This window comes from Euprymna scolopes, chromosome 25, assembly GCF_053919585.1.
Source record: "Euprymna scolopes isolate OS-2025 chromosome 25, ASM5391958v1, whole genome shotgun sequence".
NCBI lineage: Eukaryota > Metazoa > Mollusca > Cephalopoda > Sepiida > Sepiolidae > Euprymna > Euprymna scolopes.
The window spans coordinates 34,763,286-34,789,697 of record NC_136506.1 but is presented as its reverse complement, the minus strand read 5'-3'; the positions used below and the strand labels follow the sequence as shown (position 1 = coordinate 34,789,697).

The 26,412-nt window shown below is 32.1% G+C and overlaps 1 protein-coding gene across 10 annotated transcripts in view; it reads left to right on the top strand.

Moving 5' to 3' along the window:
• Window positions 1-17,407, top strand: part of LOC145247326 (uncharacterized) — a 489,868-nt gene extending 472,461 nt beyond the window's left edge. For all 10 annotated transcript variants that reach the window (XM_080108978.1, XM_080108981.1, XM_080108973.1 and 7 more), the window contains one exon: window positions 656-17,407. In XM_080108978.1, coding sequence (XP_079965104.1) covers window positions 656-700 — 45 coding nt within the window. In that variant the 3' untranslated portion in view covers window positions 701-17,407. The remainder of the gene's footprint in view (window positions 1-655) is intronic.
• The last annotated feature ends 9,005 nt before the right edge of the window (window positions 17,408-26,412 follow it).

The following is a 26,412-nucleotide window of genomic DNA, read 5'->3' as shown; positions in this document are numbered from 1 at the left end:
TGAATTTAAGTTTAAAATGCAAATGTCAAGTATCATGCTTCAGTTGTAGTCTAAACAGAAGCATTCATTTCGAACGCGCCTCTGCCTTATCAAAGAACCTACTGTTGATTGATGATGATGAGGCCCTTCTGTTTTTGTGGTAATAAAACTTCTAAAGTGCACTTGTGATGTTAGGTTGTATAAGGGTGTTAAGTTTGAAAATCAGACTGTTCCCTCTTTAATCAAATGTTTTTAATCATCGATTTTCGATACTTATTGGAGACATTCTGATACAAAACCCATCTAAGAACACTCCCAGACACATTAAGTACATTTGTGTGAAATTAAAAAAAAAAAAAAAAAAGAAACAGGTCCAACCGTTTCGGATTCTATAGGGAACGAATTCACATACACAGGCACACACACACAAGTACCTTTTATAAGTAGAGATAGAGATTGTACTGTTTTGATTAACATGACTACATAATTCGATTTTTAGAACAATTCATTTCAAAATGGATAAAATTACATTTTTTTTCTTAGATTAATCGCTATCAGACGGTCTTTTTTTTTTTTTTACTTAGATACGTGTGAAAGGTGATAACGTACTTACAAACATATTATTATGTAGATTTTTCGTTTTCCTTTTATATACCTTTCTTTTCTTTCCTTGCAGGTAAAAGTGAAAGACGTCAAATGGTCTGGTAGCAGTTACTCCTGAGCACCTGGTTACACTTTCCCCCCCAGGAATCTTCGATGGAGAGACAACGTTCCACATGACTATCTTGTTATCAGCAACAACAAACTATCTTCACTACTCACCGGTCCTTCTTTTTGTTGTATTGTCATTACATTACCAACAATTTGTGTTTTTAATATCAACCCCACCTCTCTTAGTACTGACCTACTGTTCTTTACAAACGTGGCCCCTTCTTAAAGTGTAGTCGACTCTTTCACCAGTCATAGCAATTACTAAAACAATATTTATCTAAAAGTTTATTGAGCATCGTATTTTTATATAATATATACCATACTTTGGGGTAATTGCGCCAAGTCCTGGGTAATTGCACCAACTAGCTGAAAGTGCTCTTTTGGCAACCACGCATATAAAGAGCACTTTTTCAGTTGGCGCAATTACCCCAAAGTACGATGTGTGTGTGTGTATGTATGTATGTATGTGTGTGTGTGTGTATATATATATATATATATATATATATTATTTTATATATTAAAGGTTGAAATTATTTTTAAATTATATTTCCAATGTACAGGACACTGCTGTATTCTAGTCTTTTTACGACTGTTCCCAAACACTGTTTATTTTCAGTTATACAATGTAACATTAAAACTGTGTTAGATTGTATAACTGGAAATAAATATAGTTTGGGAACAGCTGTAAACGACTTGAATACAGTTGTGTATATTTGGAATGTGATTTTAAAATAATTTAACTTTATATACATGCATGTCTCTCTCTCTCTCTTTCTATATATATATATATATATATATATATATATATAATAATCTTATTATTGAAAATTTATTCAAATTTTCAAAAAAGCATAAACCTGTAAGGAAGGTATATAAAATTTTAATTATCCGACAAGGAGTACAAATAAACTTGAAACACCTTATTCCGCGGAGTTTCGAAAAATGCAGTTCTTCTCATCGGAGAAAAAAGGGTTGCAAAATATACAATGAATTTTGCAGGTTAATGAAACTACAAATATGAAATTAATGATACTTGCATAAAAAACAAATTTATTAAACAACTAGTGAAAGTTTATAAGGATTCAAAATGATTATGAAAGCAGGAAATGGGGGGGGGGGGAAGGATATGGTAAAAATCCATTGAATGAGAATGTAAATTCCAGAACAGGATAAATCCAAAATAAGTCTATTGATAGTCCATTGGTAATCCATAAGGAACAGGAAAACAGAATTATAGATGTCCAGGGTTAATAAAAGCTTCCAGGAAAAACCCATCATGATCAGGAAAAGATCATGGAAAAGTAAAGTTCCATTTTTAAAAAAAAAGTAACGGATAAGGTAAATGGAAGGGTGGAAGTCATATATATATATATATATATATATATATATATATATATATATAGTTCTATCTCACTATATGATGAAAATATTGAGCTATTATTATAATCTTTGCAAGTTGATAAATCTTTGTAGTTAATTCATAAAGAATTTTCTAATAGATTTACATATGAATATATTTAAGTATCGGACATTCTCTGAATAATATGATATTATTTATTTATAATTTATTAATAGCTCTATTAAAATTTTCAAATTAAATCTTAAATATGGAGCTTAGCTTTTGGAAATCGATTCCTATCCAAATCAGTCTCAACCATATAAATTTATTTTTATGTAATTACTTATATATCAACTAAATGTAACCATAAAGTAAAGACGTTTGGCCCAAAGTGATCTGACTATCTATGACTCTGACTGAAACATGTCTGAAAATGTGTAGCAAAAAACTGTTTATATAGATTAAAAAATACAGTTTTTATACATCATATATATTATTCTCCAACTTTTTTTCTAGTTTATTTGTATTAGGATAATATTGTTAGAAGTTTATAAATTTGCTAGATGAGAAGTTTTTTTTTCTTTTTGTCATTTGTACTAATCCATTATTTAATCTATTTAAACCACTATTTAATCCGTTATTTATCCCACTAAGAAAGTGGCTTCTGATAATTATTCTACTTGTGCTTTTCTTACTAATAAGATGTAAGTTTTAGATAGAGTACTAATCCAATCATTTTCAAATAGAATAACCATATTATTTAATTGGAATTCTTTATTGAGATGAGTATTATTCATTAATTTTTATTTATTGCGGACTATTACAACAACAACTATGGATGGCAGTAATCGCTGAGAATGCAGTTAGGAAATTCGGACTTCCTATCCTGTCATAGTTGGCCGAAACGTCATGAAACACAACTAAGGAAGATGAGGATAATGCAATAAATAAAAATTAATAGAATAACCATGTTTGTCTCATCTCGCACCTTAATTCAATTTTTTTAAATGTTATTTTACCAAAACTTTGAAGGTCTTTTTATTTTTTTAAATTGTTTAAAAATCTGTTTATTCATTTATCTTTTATTTTTAATGCTTATTTTTGATAATATAATAAAAAGAATTCTTTTACGATTTAAGATTATTTTCTATTATGTTTGCATATATTCAGTGGCATGCAGAGGGCTGGTCCAATATGACAATGGACCCAGGGATCAAAACTGAGGGACACCTGCAATAAAAGAGAGAAATAAGATAGCGATTTTGAAGTTTTAGCAGTGATGAATATTTTAGAAGCTCACCGCACTGAAATAGTCCTTTATTCCTTTAACATGGTTTGTCCTTCCAAACAGAAAATGATGCCTCCGCCATCCAATCAAGGAGGGAAGTAAGATAGTGATTTTTAACATTAAGCGGTGATAAATTATTTGTTAAAAACTCACTGCACTAGAGACAATGAGTGATAATTATAAACAAACATTGTCTGGAAACAGCTGTAACTGACTTCGATACAGTTGTGTATATTTTTTGGTTTCTTCTTTTACCATTCCTATCTGGAGAAAAAGCAACAAGCGAGCATGACTGTTTACTCTTTGTATTTCCTCAAGTCGTGGCTAAGTAGTTAACAATATGGACTAAAAACCTAGGTGTGCCAAGTTCGAATCCAGTTCATTCCACAGAAACACTTTCATCAAACAAACACTTGACCTTGTGTTTAACCTCCTGAATGATTCATTATTATTTTTTTTTTTTTTTTAGATTTTTGTGCATCTGGGTTAGTATATATATATATATATATATATATATATATATATATCCCACTTATTCCAGTAAATATCTCTAGAACAGGTGAAACTATGTGTTACATTTTTGGTGGGGGGTGATATTTAAGGATTCTTTTTATTATATTACCAAGAATAAAATAATATATTACCAAGAATAAAAAATTGTTCCAGCAAGGAAGATTATTACAGTGGAAACTATTTGAAAGAAAGATTGAATCACCTATGCATGGTATAGTAAGAGATGAAAGCTCTCAATCCTAGTCACTGACAATATCATCTATTTACATTCTGAAGCTTCCCATTAGTTCTTTCTCATAATATTTCTCACTTTCTTATACTTGAGTCTTTAAGGCATACAGTCAAAGAGTTTGACTCGGGCATTACTAGACCTCAGCATGCCACTATCTCTATTGTATTATCTTAATTCTCAATACTGAAAAATCAAAAAGTTTTAAATTTTATAACTACACTCGCAAGTCTACCCGGCATTACCTGGAGCAAAATTGTAATATATTTCGGTGCTTATGTATTTTTAGTACCACATTATTTTTAAATAGTTTTTTTCCAGTTAAATTAAAGTTTCACGATATCTTTTATCAAATTGTTAGGTGGAAGCACAGAATAGTTACAAAACACTTTCCCATGTTAAGAATGCCTTTTGAGCGCAGTACCAAAAATACATAAGTACCTATATTTCTATTAAATTTTCTGTCTCTTCTCCTCCCCATTTTCTCTCTTCCTCTTCCGAACACCGTTTTCTTCTTCCTCTTCCCAGCCTATTACTTTTATAAATTCCTTGATGAATGAATTGGCATAAGGGAATTAACTTTAATTAATACATAATCTGGCTGGAAAACTGACCGAAGTCTGTATCAGCTTAGTTAAATAATGAATAATTCTTTCAACGTCAATCAAAATAATGCCAAATTTGTGGGTGTTTGTTTTTGTATTTTCTAAAATTATTAGACGTATTTAGAAACATCTTCAGACAACTGCCCTTTATATTATAGATAAACATTATGTAAGAATATAACGATAAAATTTATATAATTTCAATTAACTCCTCTTTCGTGTTATTGACTAATTTTATGATAGAAAAGTGGATTTTGCTGACCAATTTCAATCTCTTTGAAAACACGAAAAGTCAATTTATCAGTTGATCCGTGTAAAGTAGATAGAATCTTATGAACTCTCGTTAAAATTTGTATAAATAAATTTTCCTCTTTATTTCAAACAATTTTTTTTCTAAACCAAAAAGAAAATCTATTTGAAACTATAGATTTTTTTTTTTCCTGAAGTCAGAAAAAAAAAAAAAAATCGACTTATTTTACTGCGCTTATATAAAACTAATTTATTCCTGCGTTATTTGAAAGGATGGAATATTATTTCTAATTAAATATTTAAATTTGAAATATTTTCATTTGACAAGTTTTCATTTTATTTTTTAATCAATCTTTTTTTTCAAAAACTCTGATCAATTTAGCAAAATCCATTATTATTCATTATTTCCTTTAAAGTTTAGCCACAATTGCTCCCACTATATTTTTTTATCAGCACACAGCATATTGACTGATCCACAAAACGACTGCAAACGAGTTCTAAAGGGTCATAGTGGGTCTTCCATCCATTTTCTCGACATTGTTCAACCAGTTCCTGGTAGTTTGCCCCTTTTTCTCTCGTTAGTTAATACAGTGTAACCCGGATATAAGAGATTTATTATCCGGCTCTTACAACTCTCCTATATCCGGGGTTCTTATATTCGGGTTACACTGTACATTAACACAGGCTCTAATTTGGAACCAGAGAAAATCCCTTATATCCGTGTTTCTTATACTAGGGTCTCTTATATCCGGGTTACACTGTATGATAATAACACAAGCATAGCCAGTGTAACAACGATCATTAAACAAGCATCCAAAGGTGGCGTGTGCGTGTTGTAAAAAGTCACCGACACTAGAACTCGAAACCCAACCAATAGGAAACGAAAAAGTGATATATGCAAACTAAGACACGGGCGAATTGAGTATATAAAAAGCCGGTATTTCTTTCGTTAAGGAGAACATTTTTTTTTTTTTATATATATATATAACTTGGCATCGTTTGAACGTACGGTTAATTTGCTTGCCAGTGGGAAGAAAGGAATACGGATTTTCTATGGCGTCGAAACAGGAAAAGAAAAAGGATTGTGGTTTTGCTTGTGCCGAGAACATTGATTGCAATGTTTGCTTCCATGATCGTTGTTACAGCCAGAAAATGTTTTTATTTGTAACTTTCTCAAATCCAATGCTTTGCTTTGGTCTGTGGTATTTTTCGAACACAGACGAGAGAGGCAGAAATGTGAAATACTCAAAGTTTCGAGCTCCAGTCGGTCTCCTTGATTAGTCATCTTCATCTGTTTTTGTCTCGGCCCTAAAAACCAGGTTCATCTTCATCACGAAGTGCGCTGGCTGCGAGGAGGACATCCTCTGCCTCCATTGTTAATAGGACAGGGGCTTTAAAAAATAAATGAATAAAAAACAGAATAAGGAAACCACTTGGTTGGAAGCTAAGTTGCAAACAACTCCTGCAATTGGACAAAATAAATTTAGATATTACCCTCCCCTAACTCTAATATTTTATTCATCCCAAACAGGTCAAATTGCTGATGAAACGTAAGGGGCTACATTGTATTAGGGACCATATCTACAAGACATTCAAAGTAGGAAGTTGAGCAGTTAGATGTCTGTTGAGAAAGAAAATAATTTTTTTATACCCATGGTTTACCACCTACCAAGGCTAAAAGCTACTCGAGGCTAAATATTAGTGATTTTTAATAATAGAAAAAATGCATTATAAAATATTTTCAAAAAATATTAGTTCCAAAATCTAACCTGTTATTTGTATTAGGATAAAAGAAATAAATCAAACCATTCAACATAATATATAACATTATCTTGTCAGATTTTCAGTTGTGCATTTAAATAGCAATAAATCTGGAAAATCGATATTTGATTCTGACTAGCAACATTTTATTTACACTTCGTTTTAGTTTATTTTTTAGATAATTATTCTGGCTAAGACTATTATTACAATGGAGACAAATTTAAATTCGGTTCTAGAAATCTCGAAATATAAGGCAGATAATTTAACACTAAGAATATGAGTTAGCTTCATTTAATATTGAGCATTTTCCCCCATCTCTGCATGACTTGCACAGTGTTTTTTATTTTTATTTTTTGTCCAAATTTTAAAATTTAGACTAAAATAAGAACAATGAATCCTGAGGTATGCTATTAGATGTACATATCTAATTATTATCAGTTTTAAGGTTGCTTATCCCTTTATTTCATTTTGTAGCGTTAAATAAGTAAAAATTGATTTCGGCTTGCAGGTTCACGTTAGAAATTCGTTTGTGCGTTTTTAATACTTGTGTGTTTCAGAAATGTATCCAATTTTTAACCGATACAATTATTGTATATTATTTGTCCCATATACTCAAGCTACATATGTAGGTGTCTACACACATTGTATAATGTTTGTACATAGTTCTTTAATGACGCCCCCTCCCCCCTCCAAAAAAAACAAAACAAAACAAAAAAGATGATTAGTTTTCATTTGAGGCCACAAATATGGAGTGAGGGGTGTACAGATTAAAGATTAAACTTATGACTAATCATAAACCCTAATTCTAACTTTGTCTGCATTTATGTCTATATTTATTATAAATATTACGTTTTGTTGTTTTTTTTCATCTGTGTTATTGTTTCTTTATTTTTACTGAGTCATGACTTATCAAGGCCAAAAGCCACTCAAGGATGAGACTTAATGGAATGATTGTCAGTTGAAAGATGAAGAACATCATGTCTGTTTCTGTTTAAAAAAAACAATAAGTTTCTATTAAATTGTTTGTTTAATTTTTACACCTCTAATATCCAAAGTTATCTTGTCAGATTTTTAATGTTGGACCTAAATAGCAACGCACCTGATAAATTGACATTTGATTCCGACTTTATCTCCTTGCAATATTTTCTTTATAAAACAATGCAAATTACCATCGTTTTTTTTTTTTAATGAAAATAATTGTTCCAGCAAAGAAGATTATGACAGTGTTTTTTGTTTTTATATAACATAAACATGTTTTAGCACCTTTTTTTTTTTAAGATCAGAAGGATAAATAACTATATTTCAACAACATCTCTATTTTTCAGCAATGTTCATAGTTAGTCATAAAATATTTATTGATTAAACTGTACAAGTACCGAATGTTTATTTTTTTAATATTATACCAATCGTCTGATGTATATTAACAACGCTGATGTCTCGGTTTTCAATAAATTGTGAAAATCTAGAATGGAAAAATCTATTTCATCTAGTATTCAGTCAATAATAGTTTCCTGGTAAGTAATCCTTATAACGAACCCACATTTTTTATAAATAGCATAAATAAATGCTTTACCCAATAAAGCCAAGTAAATTTTAAAATTTTGCTCAAATATAATATTGTATTTATAAAAGACTTTTGGTGATAAAATAAAGAAAAAAATAATGGTACTAATGTATATAAAATAGATAAAATACAATCACATTTTTAAACTAGGAAAAGATGAAATATTGTCATATTGTCACATTTTTAAACTAGGAAAAGATGAAATATTGTCATATTGTCACATTTTTAAACTAGGAAAAGATGAAATATTGTCATATTTTTAAACTAGGAAAAGATAAAATATTGTCATATTGTCAAACTAGGAAATCGTGTTTATCACATTTCACTACATTCAAAATATATAAATTTATTTTGTCATTTTCTGTCTTGTACCTAAACAGCAACTGATCTAACGAATTGATATTTGATTTTTACTTTTTATATATAGTAAATTATTTACATTAAAAAAAGTGTAATTTGCTCCGGCAAGGAAGATTATTACAGTGTAGACAATTTTAGAGAAAGATTAAACAAATAATTTAATAAATAAATTTGTGTTGTAGGTGTTTTATTGTGTCTGTATATATGCATAAACTTTTTTTTTTAACTCTACAGGTATAATACTAGCAAATCTTGAAATGAGGGCATTGTGTTCTTCATAGGTCAGTACATTCATGTGCTTGTAAAATTTAACACCTAACTGATAGAACTTTTCTTCTTCTCTGCACATTGGTATCCAAAAATAACTGTACATGATAAGAATCCTTTTTTGTTTTTCTTTCAACCATTGGTGCTACCGTGTAAATTGGATTCTGAATAATCGTTTATATTATTATTCTTTTATGTAAATGTAAACTTTTTTTTTTTCAAAAATAAATTGTTATAATGATATTTATACATTAATGCTAATGACTCACTGTATGACTTAAAATAAACGCTGCTTTGAAACAGCTGTAAACGATAATAATACTTTGGTGTATGCTCTTTATTTGAAACTTGTTTTGAATCACCAAAATCTATATATACACATTACTGGTCCAATAAAGGCATTTTTCAAACTAGTATATTTTTTATTTTAAGCGAGTGTCGTTTTTATTTGTATATTTGACTTTTGTTTTATTGCTTCTATTCTTTTTTTTTTTTAATTTGATTTAAGTATTCAAAATTTGAATTAAAATTTTTTGGTAAGTAGTTATTATAACCAACCTATAATTTAGTAAAAAAAAAAATACGTTTTTCTAAAGTTTATAAAATATTTTATAATCTGACAATTCTTATATTAGCAACCTTTGTCCCCCACCTTTTTTTTTTTTTTTCGGTAAGCAGAAGGAAAAATAACCATATTTCAACAAATATCTCTATTTTCTCAGAGATACTTATCGTTAGTCATAAGGATTGGAGTGTCTTTCAAATATTATACTTAAAGTCTGACATGTATTTGGCGGCACTGGAACCTTAATTTTTAGTATACTGTGAAAATTTATAATAAAAGAATACAAGCAATTTCATCTATTATTCAATCAAGCCAATCCATCATTTATAGTATAAGTTAGTGTTGGGACAATTAATCAAAATCAGAAATTTAAAAAAAAATAGAACTTTTGGGGGTATCAGAATTGGTATCGGAAAAATGTCCATCTATTTTCTGATGCTTAAAACTATTCTTTTTATTGCGTTTATTTTCACTTAAAACTTAATTTTCCATGGCTCGTATTAATGATAAATTAATGAAAACAAGGAAATATTTATTGATTTTAAACCAGTAAAAAGCTACAGGAATTCTTTGAAATGAGTAATTGGTATATTTTATTTTATTTACAGACTATTATCCTCATCTTTATAATTGTTGTTTCACAACGTTTCGGCCATCTATTTTTCTGGCCTTTGTCAGGTGGTTAACTGCGACGGGATAAAAATGGTGGACCTCTTATAACTGTATCTTTAATACTTACAACCTTCCATAGTTGTTGCTGTCTCACCACGTTTTTGGCCAACTAATCCTCTGCCCATGGCACAGTGTATAGAGATGATGAATCTCTACAGTTCTAGGTAAGCATTGTCTGAAGATGCCCAAAGCCAGCCAGAGGATTAGTTGGCCAAAATAAATAAAATCAAATCTACAGATCATATTCATGAGTACATTTTTACATTTGCGAAAATATATGCACATATTTCATGGATTTCACTCTAATCCGACCCCCCACCCCTCCCCTAAAAAAACATTAGATTTAGAATCTAAAAAGAATTGGAATTGGTAATTTAGAACAGAATCGGTAATCGTATCAGAATCGGGGGGGGGGGATATTGAAATCGTCCCATCGCTAGTATAAATGAATTCTCTAACCTACAAAGGCACGTAAATCTTTGAAAATACTTTTGCTCAAATACAGCATTGCATTCAGAAAAATTTTGCTAAAGAATTAAAAAGAGAATTGGGTACTAATGAGATTAGGATAAATGTTTTATTAATCTACAGGATGGGTTTAATTTTATATAGTGAACACAAGTTTATGTTGAAAGATTAATTTGAATTATCAAGTTGAGTTGGAGGGTGTGTGAATGATTGGGTTATTATATTTTTTAACATATTTTTGAAAGAAATTGGATTGGGGGGGTATTTTAAAATTTTATTTCTCTTACTCTAAATAGTAAATGAATAAAAAAAAAAGTCAATGGTATGCAAATCGATGTGTTATACAAATTGATATGGTAACAGAACTTTCAAAAAAATTTCAATAAAGCCGTTAAATTTTTCACAGTATCTAATGACACCACTGAAATTTTCCCTCGATTCCATCTGGTGTCACTGGGGGCAATAAATATAAAATAAATGAAATAACTGAAATATATAAGAAAGTTAAAAGAGCGAAATTCGTTTTTAAAAATAGATTTACTTTGTTTTGTAAATCAAGCAAAGAATGTTTTAAAAAAAGGTTTAAACATTTAAGTAATTATTGGTATTTTTAAGATTTAAAATAGGTAAACAATTTGACTTTATTTTTTTTATAGGATTTTCTTTTCAGATAAAGACTTGGAACACTTTCATTCTTTTGTTTTATTTGTAAAGTAATAGTTAACTCAACACCGTTGACAAATCGATTATTGATTTAAATTCATCCAAACAGAACTTTTTTAATGAAAATTTCAAACACGGTTATCTGGTGTTTTATTTTTTAAAGCAATTCTTTTCTTGCGATCATTACATTAACAAATCGACTGCTACTGTTGAAATTAAATTCAAACAACTATCAGGATCTTTTTCCATGTATGGTTTTAATTTTTGAAGTAACAACCACTTCTGTATTTTAGGATTTTTTGTTTTTATTTTTCCAAGTTCGACTCTGAACAAGAGGAGCCAATTTTCCAAATGAATTAAAATTTCCAAATAATTTTAAACAGTCACTAATAGAAAAAGTGTTTTCTTTTTGTTTTTTTTTTAAACAGTTTTTGTAATAAATTAAAATTTCGAAATAAATTAAAACAATGAACAAGTTCCAGAAAATTAAGATTTATAAATAATTTAAAACTAATGTAAAAAAATTTTTTTTAAATAAAATGGAAAAATATGATTTAAAAAAAAAAAAAAAAAAAAAAGCAAACATTTTTTGTGATAAATTAAAATTTCGAAATAAATTAAAAACAAAAAACTGTTTGTTTACAAAGAATTACGTCAACTTCCAGAGAAATTCTTGACTAAAGTTCAATAAATTTTGTGATGGTCTCCCTTTGTTCTGAGTTGAACTCTTCAAAAATGAAAACATAAAAAAAAAAAACTAAAACGCAGAAGTGTCAAAATCGACTAATATTTTAAGCATTATTTTTCAACCTAACCATCGGGCAATTTTAATTGCCAATAAAAAAGGTTTATTCTTTTTTTTTTTTTCTAAAATTCTTCTTGGGATGTAAGCATTTATTAAGGGAGTAGTGTCAGAATTTAAATAGGAATTTAAATATTCTGTAACAGACATAGAAAAAAAGGGGATAAATGATATGCTGAATGACCAAACAGATTCTTTGGCAGTGGGGTATCACATGCATTAAATGCAAAACACCTTGAATTTACATTTGGGTAATATTTTTGGGGAAAAATATTTTTTGTACAACGTTTTGGGAGAAAAAAGTGTTCAAATTATGCAAAAATATTGCCTGGTGGTCTTTTTATTTTTATTTTATCGTTGTATATTTTTTTTACTATGCTCTTTCTTTATTTACTAAATTATTAAAACTATTAAAAAAATAGGATAAAAATAAAATTTAATAATTATGGTATTATTGGGTTATGTTTGGTCATATTCCTAAACTATAATGAATTTTGTTCTGATAATCCTTTAAGTTTTTGCATGTAAATAGCTACCAAAACCTTTTAATCCATAAGGATTTGTTAAGAATTTTAACATGTAGCATGACTGTCTTTCTATTCGACATATTAAATGCTTTGGAAGGGTTACAGAGTACAGGGCTCTACATTGCGAGTGAAATAATGAAACGCTTATTCTTTGGCGATTGTAATACTTTCACTGACAATCTTCCAAAACTCACTACTGAGTAAAAATTATCTTTGTTCGTTTTATTTAAAAAAAAAAAAAGTTAAATTGTTTAAACAATAAAAGTTTAATGGAACAATATACGGAGGCTGTTTAAACAAATATCTGAAGAAAACAATGTTTATATCTTCAAGTATCAACATAAAATTTGTTGTATATTTAGAATTACACTTATTAAAACACACACACAAAAAAAATCTTTATGATGTAATACTCGTCACAGAACGAAGATGTCATATTCTAAAAATCAATATTTAGTTGTCAAAGGTCAACTAAAGATAAATTCGTTTGTAGAGCCCTGGAGTAGTTAATCTTTATTTTTCATCTATTAAAATAAATTAGAACGGTTTACTGGTTTATAAATAAACTGAAATGCATTCTGGTAAATTAAAATTATATAAATAAATTATTTTTAATAGGATTTTAAAAAAAATCGTTTCATTTTACATTATTACATATTTCAATTAATAAATTAAGAGTAAATTCAAGGTTTGATTATCAAAGCTACCTTGATCTGAAAATAGTCATATAGAAATTAGTGTTGAGACTATTAATCAGGAATCAGAAAAATCAAAACTTTTTGGAGAATCGATATCAGAATCGGAAAATTCGTGCCTATTTTCCGATGCCAAAAACGATTCCTTTCATTATCTTTTTTTTATTTGATTTTATTTAAAACAAAATCTTCTACTGCTGATTTATTTTATTGATTTAAACTTCCATTATAACAAAAATCTATCGATCACCCCTTTCCTCCTCACAAATGTATTTTTACGTTTAAGGAAATATGTGCACATGTAAGATGTGTTTTTACAGTATTTGGGACAAAATAACCATTATAAAGAATCGGAATTGGTAATTGCATCGGAATCGGGAAAGATATTGGAATCGTCCCATCACTAATAGAGATACAACAATTTTAGCTTTTCCTTGTAAATTCTGCTCTTCTCAATTGTTGAAGAGTTTATAAAACAGTTAATAGCAAAGGTTGTTTTTTTTTTCTGTCTCCATTTTTTTTTTAATATGCGTAACATTACTTTTCAAAATGTCAGCTTTATAAACCTCTTTAAATTCACTTTTGCTTGTTTAATATGTTAACATGAAATGTCTCATCGAAAAATTTCCTAAGTCCAGTATTTCGGAAATTACTAAAAATATGACTAGAAAATTGTTTTTTTTGTTTTTTTTTTTTTATCTAGATATGTATACTGTTTTTACTCCAGAAAAGAATAACCGGAAAGGCTTTATTCAAGTAACAATTCGTTTTCTGTTTTTTTTTTTATCTCCCCAACCTTCCCTAAATATCTTAAATATAAGTAGTATTTTCTTTGAGATGATTTAAACTATTATTTATTTATTTCAAATTAGTTAACACATCTGTTTTATTTCTTTATTTTTCAGTATAGGACATGCGGAAGAGTAAACTTTGATGGTACGCTCATGTTGAAAGAATAGATGAGAGATGTAGAACAGTTGGGTTAGCAGGTCCAGTTCACAGGGGGGGGCATCTGAAAACACGGGAGAAAGTGATAAAATTAGACATGAGGAAAAGAGGGATAAATAAAGACCTGGCCAGAGATAGGTTAGTTTGGAAATCAATTTCTTAAAGATGTCCAATACATGTCAGCGTGTAAAACTGATGTTAAATCGATGATGATGATGTTAAATCGATGATGATGATATCCTAACTTTCTAATTTGGGGTTGTTAGAATAAACGTTATTAATTTAGATATAAAAATGCAAAAAAAAAAATGGTTATAGTTTTATTACACAATAACTTGCCATGGTGTCGACTACACAACATATACCCATCCCTCCCACACATACATTTTGTTGTTCTTCTCCTTAAGTCTGATTTACTGTAAATATTTAAGCAAATGTAATCCCTTAATGTTAATCTTTGTCCAAGAATACCGTATATTATTCTTTATCTTTTAATATCTATTCATGTCTGATTATAAAGTGGATTTTGGCCATTTTGAATCCTGTTTTTGGACAAGTTCTGATAGTTGGCATATAATATATAATATGGTAAAGTTTTAATTCAAAAATATGTTATTACTGACTTCTACCATCATTTGAGAAGATTAATTTAGAAACAAAATTGAAATACTAGATGGGACCAAAATACATGTTAAATCAAAGAAATTTTTTTTTATTGAATTTAATAGTTCTCGCTTAATAAAGTTTTTTTTTTTTTTCCTTTATTAAGCCACTAGCCTCGTTGCACGGAGATGTGTGTTGAGCAAAAAAAAAAATGGTAGTAGGCAGGCTCGAATCTGTGAAGCAAAGGTGGAAAAGAAAGTGAAAGAAAATCTGACGTCTTACCGCTACTCCATGACGCGATCGGAAGTTCGGAACGTTAAAATTAGGCAATGTCAATCCAACCAATATGATGACTTGCAAAAATGGCTCACAAAAAATCGACTCCTCCTTGTAGAAAAGTGCCCAGTTGAGGTTGAAAGAATTACTGTTGTTGGCCAATTTTTCTGATAGTTGTCGTCCAAGACGTTGAACTTCAAAATAATACCAATCTTGTTAAAATCCGTTGCCTCTGTTGAAAGTTTTAGGCAGACATACATACATACATACATACATACATTTAAACAGACGGGCGAGATTTATATTATAGATGGTCATGAAACCGTTAGCAATAGACAGAGGCTACTAAGCTAATTAGGGAATGCATAAGAATCTCACGATAGTTAGCCAATACAGAACTCTGAAAATGTGACAGTGATACATGTTCATTCACACAATGCGAAAAGAGATTGCTGATACATCTCTGAGCAAACACCATGATTATGCAGAGGGTCTAATATGAATGTATATCGTTGCAGGTTTGGTCTGTTCAGCCTCAGCACAGGGCGTTATTTAAACATTGCGGTGGAGCAAGAATCGTGAAATAATCTGTAGGCAACAGAAGCAACTGTTACATTTCGGCGAATAGACAGCATATCTAATCCAAGCAGATCATATACTCCAGAGGGAACAGGGTCGTGGCAGGGAATATGTAGTATATAGCTGATGGCACGATGCTGTAGGCGCTCAAGAGATTCAGAACACTTTCCAAACTCTGTAGTACAATTTTATTATAGTTTAATCAATGTGCAATTCACGCATTATTAAAATTAATGACAAGAAAGATTTAATTAACAGGATTTATTATAAAAGTAGCTACTTTTTTTTCCAACAAATATTGAAAAGAATCTGTTTTAATGGGGTTTTCTATTTGTAGTATTTCAAACCGGTAATCAAGATAAACACATGGTATATTTAACAAAAAAGTGTATTAGCAAAATTATGTTACAGACGTACACGTCATGATTCTGGAGCCATAACTGCCATGAATACCTATTCAATATGTTTTATATTTCAGCACAGTATTGCAGAAGAGTAAACTTTGATGGTATGATCATGTTGGAAAAAAATGAGTTCTTGGGTTAGTAGACGTAAAACAGTTGAGGTAGCATATTTATTTATTTATAGTCTTTGGGTAAGTCTATTATTCCTAAATTGGGTAGATCAGCTTATCTCATAAAACTATTAAACTGGATGTTTTTATTAAAAAAAAAAAATCACTCCATTTCCCATTAACCTGAATTAATGTCCGAATTAAGGGAAACTTTTAGATGTAAATGTAGATATTTTTGAGCCTCTCATTAATTGCAAACTGGCAGGTAATAGATTAAATATTGAAAATGTTTTAATGAATATCCTATTAAACTAAGTTTCTTATCAAAGTAGCTTGTTTTTTTTTTTTTCTCCTTTCTGCCAGATATTGAAACGAATTAGTTTTAATAGGTTTTTCCATTAAAAATAGTTTGGTATCAAAATAACCTATTTTCTCTGCCAATTATTGAAGAATTAGTTTAATTGTAACATAGCGTGGATACAAATGCATGCAAAGTGACGTCACTGGTGGTGGTGTGGGGGGGAAAGGACTATAACAAAAGAGAACGATCATGAGATAACGTTCGAGATCACTTAGGTGACGTCACGGCTGTACCACTGAGGAAATAAATGTTGTTGTTACAAAGAACAAGCTAGTTAGTTATTCCCTATTGTTTGTCTTGGTCTCCTTTGTGATTGAAACTGCATACAACATGTGTTGGTCCGCGGACAAGGTTACATAATGAACATTTCCATAAAACTAAGTTTATTATGAAAATAGTTAAATTTTCGATTATGTATTGAAAAGAACCAGTTTTAATGGCGTTTTTCATTAAACTGTGTCCATTATTAAAATAACCCAATACTTTTATTAAATACCGAAAAATAGTGTTGCTTCATTTTTTTTTTTTTTTTTTTTTTTTTTTTTTTTTTTACTTTTGTTTGGCTCAAATGATGGTAAATGATTCTAAGATTGTGAAAAATTTTCTTTGATAAAAATCTGTCAACTATCTTGACTTATTCAAACTTGATTTGAAAAAAAAATCTGTAAAATCAAGTTTTAATGTATAATAAATGCCCTTTTTTAAATCAAAAACTCCGCGTCCCACTCCTATGTGTCACTAATTATTTAATCACTTGCACAAATCTGTCTTCTTTGTAATATTTAGTTTTGTGATGAGCAATGTACAGTGTGTATTTAATTATTTATTTTTTTTGAAAACTCAATACAATATTGGATGTGAAACTATTATTTTTTGTTGGCGTTTTGCTTTATGATTTTTTTTTTTTTTTGAGTTATGTTTTTTTTTTTTTTTTTTTTTACTGAGATGTTGAAATATTCTGGAAAAAGCTCATTTGTAGACATTTATGCAGATGACACGACAATCTGTGGTGACACTTCAAAGGCTAGCAATGACAAAGGTCTTTCTAATTCTCTCTCTTCTGATATTGAGAATGTGATGCAATGGGGAAAAAGGTGGTTGGTTAATTTTAATGCATCAAAAACCAAACTTCTCTTCTTTCATCATAATTGCTCTAATCCCTACCATGCCTGACCTGAAATGAATGGCTCTTGTCTTGGAGAAGCCCTGTGTCTTGACAGTCATCTGGGATTGACTTTCACTCCTGATCTGAAATGGAACACATACATCAAATTGGTTGCCAAGATCGCTACAAAGATGGTTGGATCACTCTACCACTCCACTCACTGTACAAGAACTAGGTGTGCCCTACAGTGGAGTACTGTTGCCACATCTGGGCAGGAGTTGCTCGGCACGCCATATTCTGCCTTGATAGAGTTCAAAACTGGCTTCGAAACCTTCCTTGCAACCTCTTTCCCACAGAAGAGATGTCGCAAGCCTGTCTCTGCTCTATCGCTATTTTCATGGTAGGTGCTTGTCTGAACTCCGATCTATGGTTCTCACCTTGCCAAACTTTCACAAAAACACTCGACTAGCTAAAACCATTATGTACGATTTTCGCTACTCTATCTGTGCCTAAATGTAAATGCAGATTCCATGAACAAAGCTTCTTTCCCAGAACTACTCGCCTTTGGAACACTGTTCCGCTGGTATGCTTCCCGGCTAAATACATGGTAGCCTTCAAATCTAATGTAAACAAGTTCCTGTTAAATCGTCCTCATAAATAATCAAATTCCACCCAATTTACATCGTTAAGGATTACTTCACTACCATCTTACATTCATTAACCCTTATCCTCGAGTAGCCTTCAGGCCTTGATAAATGGTGACCTTCAAGTAAAAAAAAATGGCAAATATGATTATGATAATTGACTAGAGTTCAAATCAAATCTGTAAAAAAAAAATAAATAAATAAATTAAATAGCCAAGTGCAACAAGTCCTATAAAGAGATTTCAATACGTACTTGCTTAGTAGTAAAATATGCTTAAATATGATATTTTAGTTTATGCGGATTTCGTATTCTTTATTATAGAGCCAATTCTCTATTGATTATTATATTGTACCCAATATATAGTAGTGATTTCAAAAGTTTTAAAAAGAAATATGACTTGGGTGGCATTGCTGGAATCGAAACCAAAACATTTAGCTATCGGGTAAGTGCTGTATTTAAACACTAATGTATTAGTTACAACATGCATCATGCAGGCGTCTTAGCTAGATTTAAATGTGATAAATACATTAAGAATTAAAATTAAATTTACAAGCCAAAAGATTCTGTTGACTTACAGCAAATATTAATATTTATATAGTAATCCCAACCAAATAAAAACACTCAATACAACCAAAATAGGAAATAGAGTTTGTCATTAACAAACATAATTTAAGACTGTAAGTTATACTAGTCTTAAATTGTGTTATATCTATATTAGGCTGGTACAAAAATAATGTTTTTTGACGCTCAACTATATATATATATATATATATATATATATATATATTACTATAATAATTAAATACCTACAGACACTAGTGTTTCATTCTTTTGGGAATATTCAGTGCAGGGTGTCACAATTAACACCAGCCGAACGATTAAAACTCGGCAACACGAGACATCTCTAGCTCGATTAGCAAAGATCATATCCATTCGGCTACCATTAACCGCATGAAATAACGTTGAATTTAAACATTTTAATTTTAAATGTTCTTTACGTAAGTTAGACAGTAATCTAATCGTTATATGATGATCTATGCATAAGAGCTAAATTGACCGACTTAATTCAACTGAAAGTGCTCAACGATAAGAAACGAGTTTCTTAAAGGGGCTGTCATAAATACATATATAGTGGATAATTATATTTTAAAAATAATATATATACCGCTCCCCATGTGGGGGGGTACCAAATTGGTTAAAGGGAAAATTATTCCCAACTCGCATTTAGGTAAAAATGTACTTTCGTAAATAATTGAATTCATTCAAGACATATCGCAAAAACAAATTATATATATATATATATTCAAGCAAGGACGCCCAGATGGTACACATAGTTTCATAATTATTAAGTTACAATCTGAATGTTTGTTCAGGGTTACTTGGTGCTTTTACTTAGATGTTGAAGTATTCTTGAAAAAAAAAATAGGCGAACATGATTATAATATTTGACTATATTTCAAATCAAACCAGATTGTAAAAAAAAAACGAAAAATTAAATAGCAACGTGCAACAAGTCATATAAAGAATGGAGTATATTTACATGCATATACAGTGTGAATGTTACTTTATACCTGAATATAGTAGTTATTGTCATGACTAACACAAACAAAGGAAGTTGCCTTTCTTCTATTAAGAGGAAAGCAATGATGATACACATTTTGTGAGTGCTCAGCAGAAACTGCCATTTGGCACTGAGGCAAAAAAACAAAAAACAAAATTCCTCCCATGACTGAGGCAGCTGAAATAAATATTTCACGACAGTAATTAAAAACGAAATCATTGAATTTGAAGAATGGAACTTTTATGGATTTTTTGGCGTTGCTTTCTCTTCTACCTAAAGTGAGGGGGAGGGGGTTCCGGGCTATAAATATTTGGAACCCCCTTCACCCCTTTCATTTATCATTGATCCTAAATAATTCTCTACGCGTGTGGCTCACTATTAGACTTCAAGCCAACTGTCTACTTCTATCATCACTCCCCATCCTTTGTGAGCCATGTTATGTCACGTCCACTTTTGGCTGGTTAAGCTGACATTTTCACTGACTCAATGATACCAATATGCTGTATACGTTTGAACTCTGCACTGGGAAGCCAAATCATCAGCAATGTATCGATTACTATTTAACATATCCACCTTTTACTTGGACTTTTTTTACAAGTCTCCAAGCTTGGCAGTTTTTATGACCAATTCCATTTTTTTTCCATTGATCCTTGTTAATAGCTTGAATTCATCTTTTCTTGGGTGATCCAACTTTCCTTTGGTCTTGCATCACATTATTTTAATCAAGAATTGCTCCTCTCAGCATGGTTGAATCAACACGACCATCTGGAACTCCTCAAGCTTTGACATATTCGACCTTGCCAACAGAATTTGATGCGACCCAACATTGCATATCAATCTGATTATTGCTCTATCATTACAACTGAAGATGGGCGAGTGAGAACTGAGAACCTAGCACTCACCAGGACACAGCATTCTAAGACAACTGCTATACATCCTATCCTCTGGTAATGACAAGGATATCTCGTAATGTTAGTACTGGTTGAAATATAACATGCCCTTGTCGATTTTACCCTAATGGTAAACTTGCCACCATCTTCAGCACTCAGCATATTCCCAAGATAACAAAAAAAAAAAAAACCCACCATTTCACCTAACATCAATCTCTATATGCGATACATAGATAATCAAATATTCCAGTAAAGGTATCCTTTACCTCTCAAGCACTAAGTTAGTAAAGAAGTTGAGAACATAATTTTCCTATCCCCAATCGACCATTTCAAATATTCTTGGGGTCTCTTGGTCTTACTGGATTTCAAGACAAGAATTTCCCTTGTCTGGTGGAGTATCCAGTTTCATGCTGTCACTTAAGCTAACATCACTTGGAAAAGGTGCAACAGTCCTCGAAAAAGCCAGTGTTGGCTAGCCATACTGATATTTTTATCTGGCTCGCAAATACTATGTGATTTTGAATATTTAGTCAGGGTTTACTTGTAGGGAAAAATATTCTCATGTTGGGTTGTTAGAGACGTTAGATACTCGAGGATAGTATAGAGTATGCTTTTAAGCTCTCTCAAGTATATAATACTAGCTTGGGTACCTGGCATTGCCCGGGTGTTTGGAGGTGTGTGTTGAACAAAAAAAAAGTAGGCAGACTCGAACCCATACTGTGAAGGAGGAAAAGAATGTGAAAAAAAAAATGTGACGTCTTTGCCGTTGCATCCAGTACTCAACCGAGAGTAGCGAAGGTTTAAATTAAGGCTAGTCAATCGAAAAGAGAGGATGACGTTCGAAATTGGCAGCAGAAAAAAAAGCAAGCCTTCCCTGTAGAAAAGTGCCGAGTTGAAGGTGAATGAACTAATGTTTGTAGCCAAATTTTCGATATTTGTCATCCAAAGGGTTGAGCTTCAAAACAATGCTGATCGCAGAAAAATCTGTCGCCTCTGTCGAAGTTTTAGGCAGACATATAAACATGCATCCATATACATACATACATTTAAACAGACAGGTGAGATTTATATTATAGAAGTATAAAAAATAAACATACAAATAAAAAGCATAGCATGAAGATATTCTTCGATTCGTGTTGTTGACAGAAGAGAGTCTCAATAACAAAAGGTGGTACAACTCTTACCTGTTATTGGTATATCTGTTACTAGCGGGGGTGTCTGGTGTTGCCCAGGTGTTTGTAGGTGGGTGAAAAAAAAAGGAAAAAGTATTAGTAGGAAGGCAGGCAGGCTCGAACCCGTGACACGAAGGCGGGAAAGAACGTGAAAGAAAACCTGACACCTTACTGCTACGCTATGACGAGACTGGAAGTGAAAAGCGTTCAAATTTAGCGATATCAATCCAAAAGTTGACTTGCACAAATAAGTTAACAATCACGCACATGCAGAAATAGATACGATGTGTGTTCACAAATTGCAGATATTATAATCTAGGGAGCATATAAAAAGTTCTAAAACATAGTAATATATATATATAAAGATAGATAGATAGATGTTTTTTTTAGAGATAATGGACTTCTATATTCATCCTACTTTTTATCTTTAGATTCAAATATTAATAACTACATTTTATTTCAGTATTTAATTTATATATTTATTTTCTGATTGCTTTATTTAATGCTAGCGTTTTTCTCGCCCATAAATGTTGTTTATTTATCTTACAAGTTGATTGCTAAAATAGATTAGGTAATTGTATTCATTTTTAATTCGTGAGAGGAATCTATCACCATACTTTCCCTTAAACATGCCAGTTGGAAGTACAATGGTTAATAATTTTTTTAATTTTTTAATGGAGAGTAGAAAACGCATTGTGGATGCGTTATCGGCAGCTCCCATTACTCTCGCTTCTCTCTATTTGTCCCTCAGTCCTCATTTTTAAAATGAGTGATTTTTCTGACAAAGGGAGAAGAAAAAGCTGTATTCTAGGTTGGCAGTATTTTGCGTGAACAGTCGGCAGAGATGGCGGAAATTTTCTGTTTCTATGTCTATCCTTGTAGCCATGTCACTAGTAAGGGTGCTGGAGGTAAACGTTTTATTCTGGGCTGACGTTATTTGCCTGATAGTCAGGGACCTGAACCTTGGATTAACCACTAAGGAGGCTGTCCTATCAGCAGGTGCAAAGTACTGGGGCTGCTGTATTGCCATTTGGTGAATGGATTCTGGACCATGCAGTAGCTTCTGGTGGGGCCTCTTGATGCCATATTAGTGGGTAATTGGTACGGCTTTACCTTATGTTCTACAAAAAAAAAATTCTTCGTTTCTTTTTCTCTATTAGTTTTCCCTCTCTGTCCTGCTCTAAGCAAATCTGACGACCTAGTCCACAAATTCCAAAATTTCATCATGACAAGTTTCAAGAAAAAATACACAATTAAACCGGGATCTCCAACTTCCAACATAGACCACTACTACCATGTCTCCTTCTCCAACACCAGGGGTCTACGTTCTAACCTTCCAGAAGTTGAAACCCAATTACAGGAGACTAAACCAGACCTTTTATTTTTAAGTGAAACTAGCATTGGACAGGCTATTTCCCTAGATAAGTTCGCAATTAAAGGATACTCTAACTTAACTTCTAAATCTGACCCCCAAAATCGCCATGGGCATGGAATATGTACCTATATAATAGATGGCTTTCCATGTGGTAGGGACATCTCCAGAGAAGATCCTAACTTACCTTATATGTGCTTCCGGGTTGTTTTAGCTCACACTACTGCATTTATATTTACTCTCTATCGCCCCCACAACAGCGGAGTTACTATCTTTAAAAGCATATCTGAGAAAATTGACCAAGTCCTATCTGCTTATCCTTCAGCTAACATTCACGTATGTGGAGACTTCAATGTTCACAATGTGGAATGGTTGACCCACTCAAACAAGACTGATGATGAGGGGGGTTCTGTCATGATTTCTCCATTGCTTATGATCTCACTCAGATTGTTCACGAACCCATCTATGTGCCCAACAATTACGGCCAGTATGCGAGTCTCCTAGACCTTTTTCTCACAACTTGCCCTGAACTATGTTCAGTTTCTGTTCTGTCTCCTCTTGGATCTTCCGACCACTCTGTTGTATCAATTAAGATAACAATGAAATGTAATATGTCCCCAGACGTACCTCTCCATCGTACAGTGTATCGATACACTATAGCTGACTGGGATAGCTTCCGTACATTTATATCGGATCTACCTCTGCGTTCCATTTAAAAAGGATGTATCCTCTATAGTATTAGACCTAACGGAATGGTTAATTGTAGGTATAGACCGTTTCATACCCTCGAAAAAGTTCCAGCAAAAACCTAACAGCCAGCCATGGTTCTCTCTAGAATATGCTGCGGCCATTGCACAGAGAAATCACTTTTTCCACTGCTTCCAACGTACTAGATGTATGGAAACTAAAGCCACTTTCCGGACTGCTAGCCACCATTGTAAGAAAGTAATAAAGAACGCAAGAGAGTTGTATGCTCAGTCCGTAAAGTCCAAAGTAGCTTAGCAGCGGCTTGGTTCCCACCAGTTTTGGCAAATAGCAAACAGAATCCTGAACAGAAGCGTGTGCTCTATCCCAACTATCATCAATGGACCTGAGGTAATCTTGTCAGCATCAGACAAAGCCAAACGCCTTGCCAAGAACTTTGCAGTTAATTCTACCCTTTGCGACTAAGGCCGCCAACCCTCAATATTTCCTCCTGTATCAAAAAACACGCTATGTGATATACATATATCTGTACATGATGTTGCCAAGCTAATCAAAAACCTTGATTCCAGTAAAGCAACTGGCCCTGACGGTATTCCAATTATAGTACTCAAAAAACTTCAACTAGAGCTAGCGCCCATACTTACAAAACTGTTTAAACATTGTCTTAAGGAGAATTGCTTCCCATCACTCTGGAAAATCTCATCAGTATGCCCTGTATTTAAGAATTCAGGTGATCGTTCATCCCCCTCTCAGTACAGGCCAATAAGTTTCCTGTGCGTCATGAGTAAGTTACTGGAAGCTGTGTTAAATACAGAAGTAATCAACCATCTCAGCAAAAATAATCTTCTTAGTGACACAGTATGGTTTCCGTTCTGCTAGATCTACAGCAGATGTGCTTACAGTTATATCTCATAGGATTAGCAAATCTCTCGACAGAGGCAAACTTTCTAGGTCAATTGCTCTTGACATATCTCAGGCCTTTGATAGGGTATGGCATAAAGGTTTACTTCACAAGATCTCTAGCTATGGTATATCTGGAAATGTCTTCTCAATTATTAAATCATTTCTTTCCAATAGGTTCATAAGAGTAGTAGTTGATGGGCAAAAATCAGAAGCTCACAGTATTAATGCTGGAGTCCCTCAGGGGTTCATCCTGGGCCCAACTCTTTTCCTGATCTACATTAATGATCTTCCAAATCACATCCTTACATCATTTGTAGACATTTATGCTGATGACACTACCATTTATGGTAGCACATCTAAGACAGTAAACGACCAAGTTCTCTCCGATTCTCTCTCCTCTGATCTTTAGCACATGGTACAATGGGGAAAGGAGTGGCTGGTTACTTTTAATGCATCTAAATCCAAGCTTCACTCTTTACATCATAAACATTCTGATCCACATCTGGCATCAATTGAAATGAATGGCTCGCTTATTGAGGAGGCCTAAAGTTTTGACAAGCTTCTGGGCTTGACCTTTACTCTCGATCTTAAATGGAACTCGTACATCAAATCTGTTGCCAAGGCCGCTGGAAAAATGGTGGGATCCTTCTATTGATCCAGTAGATATCTCACTGCTGATGCAATTCTCTATCTATATAAGAGCCAGGTACATCTAAGGATGGAATACTGTTGCCACATCTGGGCAGGAGCTGCTAGAAAGGACTTGTCCTGCCTTGATAGGGTTCAAAATAGACTTCGTAGCCTCGTAGGAGATGTCCTTTTCTCTTCCCTGCAACCTCTATCTCACAGAAAAGATGTTGTGAGTTTGTCTCTGCTTTATCGTTATTTTCATGGAAAGTGTTCGACTGAGCTTCAGTCTATGGTCCCTCTCGCCAAACTTTCACAAGAAACACTCGTCTAGCTGAAAACACTATTAATAACTCCCCCACTCTTTATCTGTGCCTAAACCTAAACGTAGATTCCATGAACAAAGCTTCTTTCTTAGAACTGCACGCCTGTGGAATTGTCTTCCGTTTTCCTGCTTTCCAGCTGACTACAATATATTTGTCTTCAAGTCTAATATAAACAAGTTCTTGATTAGCCGTTCCACTTGTTAACAAATTTACCCAATTTCCATTTACTGACGATTACTATATTGTCCAATTTCTACTGTCCACTCCTTCACCCTTATCCTACTCTACACTCTTTAACCATTATCCTCGAGTGGCCTCTTGGCCTTGATAAGTGGTTATGCCTATGTAAAAAAAAAAGATAGATAGATAGATGGGTATAATCATATGGGAGTACATGCCTATTATCATTCATGGCTTCCATCCAGTCTTGATAAACGATGGATATCCCCTGTAAGAGTGTCTGCAAGTGTAATTGTTAAGCAAGGGTTGCACAATCCCTAACCACATTTGATACTAGTAGCAAGTCCAGGATGACTGAAAACAATGCTGAGACATGTCAAGAGCGCAT